The following is a 2,826-nucleotide window of genomic DNA, read 5'->3' as shown; positions in this document are numbered from 1 at the left end:
ATATATAGATATATATAGATATATATAGATATGGCGTCTGGGTGTAGGGTAAAGGCTGATTTATACTTCGAAACCATCGTCTGCGTAGGTGTAGCAATGAACAAAAAGACTTCCCCGCCCCCTCTACACACACTCTGCTGCACCTCTCCCAAATTGTAGGTGACCGCAGACAGTGCCACAGACAGGAGGCCGGCTTGTTTTGTTTTTATGACCGAAATTGTGGAAAACAAGTCGTGAAGTTGGACCAGCTAGTAGAGCGTGGTGCTCGAGAAGGCTGGGACCCTTTTTCCACCTTGATCCCCACTATTTTTTGCCTTCATGTCCCTCCGTTGTCAGACAAACTCGCCCCCACTTCCTCACCGCCTCGGCCGTATCTAGACCCACAGCGTATAGGGTAGACCACGCTTCAATATTGAGCATAAATCAAAAACTGTCTAGCGCAAGCTCACTGTGACACACTGCTGCAGGAGTATAACCAGCCCTTAAGGAGGTTTCTCGGATTTTCCTAAAAAACTCCTTACGTTAAGTACGAATTTTGACATGATGTTTCCCCCTGTGAAATCATTGAAGAAATGCATTTAATCCAAGTTTAATTGTTGTTATTTTTGTACCTTATCCCTGAAAAACGACCTAATAAACCAAACTAAACCAATTAATGAGGAGGGTGTAAAAACATTTTTTTTTATTTAGAAGTATATCTAACAGGTTTTTAGCTAGGAATGTTTCATAGAGTCTACACCTTTGTGTATCACATCTTTCGCCTTTGCCTTTTGGGGGGTGGGGGTATTCATTCAGCCATCGTGGGCAAATCACTCAGTGTGCATGTGCAAACAAGGATTCTTCTTCCTCTCAGATGAAAACGCAGAAGCATGGGCGGGATGCAAGTGAAATGGAGTTCTTTCTGTAAAACTGACAGACCATAGTTGCCACATTTGCTCAGCCATGTTTTTAGACGTACAGTGTGAGCCGGTAGATTGCATCAGATAGTCGGGCCACAAAGTATGAGAATATGCATCGTGAGCTGTGAACTTTTAAACCCTGGGGTTTCGTTGTACAGTGTGATCTGTAGCTGTGTGCAACGATTAAAAATATTGCACAGTGTATGCCCGGCTTAAGCCGTACATCCCAAAAACAGGGCGTACAATTTCTAATATTTTTGGTAAAGGCTGTAAAATTACACCTGTACGCATTGCTAGCTAAAAGCTTGATATCTAATGATTTTAACATGATTTGATATTAGCGGCAGAAGGACTAAAGGCCAATTTATGCTTTTGACGCATATCTTCTGCAACCGTCAAATCTGTCTCTCAAAAAAATCCTGACTACGGATGCAGCTGTGATTGGTCCTTGGTACGCCTTTCCGGCTGTCTGTGTGGTCGTCCTTCACGATTCAGTGCCAGGGTGCCATTTTTAAAAACAGAGGAACAACTACAATGGACAACTATGACGAAAGGTTAATCTGCCTTGCCAACTCCACTAACAGAACTTATTCCTCTTCAATGTCTGGGCAACACTAAATCCATCTCCGTGACCGTGATATCTTGCAGACGCGCCATTGTTGTTTTGGAATATAAACACTCCCGCCAGAGCAGCTATAGTTCTCGCGAGTTCTCGAATAGGCTCCCCCTTGCGCTTGGGCGGAAAACTGCTGTGCGTCCCTAGAAATTCCAGACCGGCGGTGCAGGAGCATACCAGCAAAACTGGTTCGCGACAAGACCCAAGCGACATTTGATGTGTTGCAAAAGTATAATCTTAAAGCCAGTGGTATTACCCCAACAGTTAAACCCTTGTGTATTTAGAACTTCACTCTTGGATTTACAAGCACAAAATATTTGACCTGACTTTGGATATTTGACTTTTTTATATACTTATTTTTTTTGGTTCCCTGAGTAGATTTTGGTGAAATTATCTTTACACCATAATATACTAATTTGAAACTTCTTTTACCTCCTTTTTGTGCTTGATGTGTTTTCTGTTTAGTATTAATTATGCTGTTATCCTTGTGTGAATTTGTTCGAAGTTGGAGCATCAGGTTTGACTTGTCTGACTCACTGTTTGTCTTTGTGCCAGGAGTTGCAAAGGATTCATGCACATGAAGTTCACTCAGTCTGCTGACGGCCGTTACGTCCTCGGGGAAAACAGTCCTCCTTTCTCCACTGTCCCCGAGGTCATCCACTACTACACTACACACAAACTGCCCATCAGAGGAGCTGAGCACATGTCCCTGCTGTACCCTGTCATTGTGCAGACCCTCTGATACAGTCAGACTCTTTCTGTTTCTCCTGGTGCTACTGAAAAGCAATGTCTACTCAGCATTTACACATTTCTTCCTGTTTATTTGCATTTTTTCCACTGCAACCCTGCTGTTACTACATTGAAGAGGTGATTTGGTGCCATGTTTTCTATGTATCGGCATGAAATCTTAATTTTATTTCCAAGAAGGTTGTCTTGAGATTCTGAGAAAGAAGAATTTATTTAACACATGTTGATCTGTATTTTTCCTCATGCAGTGAAACCTGATTCTGATGACTAAAATATACCAGTCTAGGGTTTTTGGAGGAGGTAACTGTGCCAATGAACACTATTTTTCTTTGTTTTTCTTCCATTTCAAAAGTTCAGCTGAAATGTTTCAAGCAATAATGTTATGGCCCTTGTTGCATCTGTTAAAGACACTACATCAGTTGCTTCCTTTACTTCCTCAAACTCTTTGTTTTCCAGAGGCTTGTGAATGTCCTGCAATGTTGCAGCTATAAACCCTTCAGTGTTCTTGTTTCAAGGTGTCAATGTGTGTTTTCCAGGTGGATCATCAAAATAAGTGTTCCTCCT

At 42.0% G+C, this 2,826-nt stretch overlaps 1 protein-coding gene across 3 annotated transcripts in view; it reads left to right on the top strand.

The window, feature by feature from the left end:
- LOC107100820 (SH2 domain-containing adapter protein F-like) overlaps positions 1–2,783 on the top strand; it is a 12,441-nt gene extending 9,658 nt beyond the window's left edge. For all 3 annotated transcript variants that reach the window (XM_015399469.1, XM_015399470.1, XM_015399468.1), the window contains one exon: positions 2,071–2,783. In XM_015399469.1, coding sequence (XP_015254955.1) covers positions 2,071–2,257 — 187 coding nt within the window. In that variant the 3' untranslated portion in view covers positions 2,258–2,783. The remainder of the gene's footprint in view (positions 1–2,070) is intronic.
- Positions 2,784–2,826: the final 43 nt, after the last annotated feature.

The sequence above is a fragment of the Cyprinodon variegatus genome, unplaced genomic scaffold (assembly GCF_000732505.1).
Source record: "Cyprinodon variegatus isolate N-32 unplaced genomic scaffold, C_variegatus-1.0 Scaffold1016, whole genome shotgun sequence".
In the NCBI taxonomy this organism is placed as follows: Eukaryota; Metazoa; Chordata; class Actinopteri; order Cyprinodontiformes; family Cyprinodontidae; genus Cyprinodon; species Cyprinodon variegatus.
The sequence above is the reverse complement of the archived record's forward strand: the minus strand, read 5'-3'. Positions and strand labels throughout refer to the sequence as shown.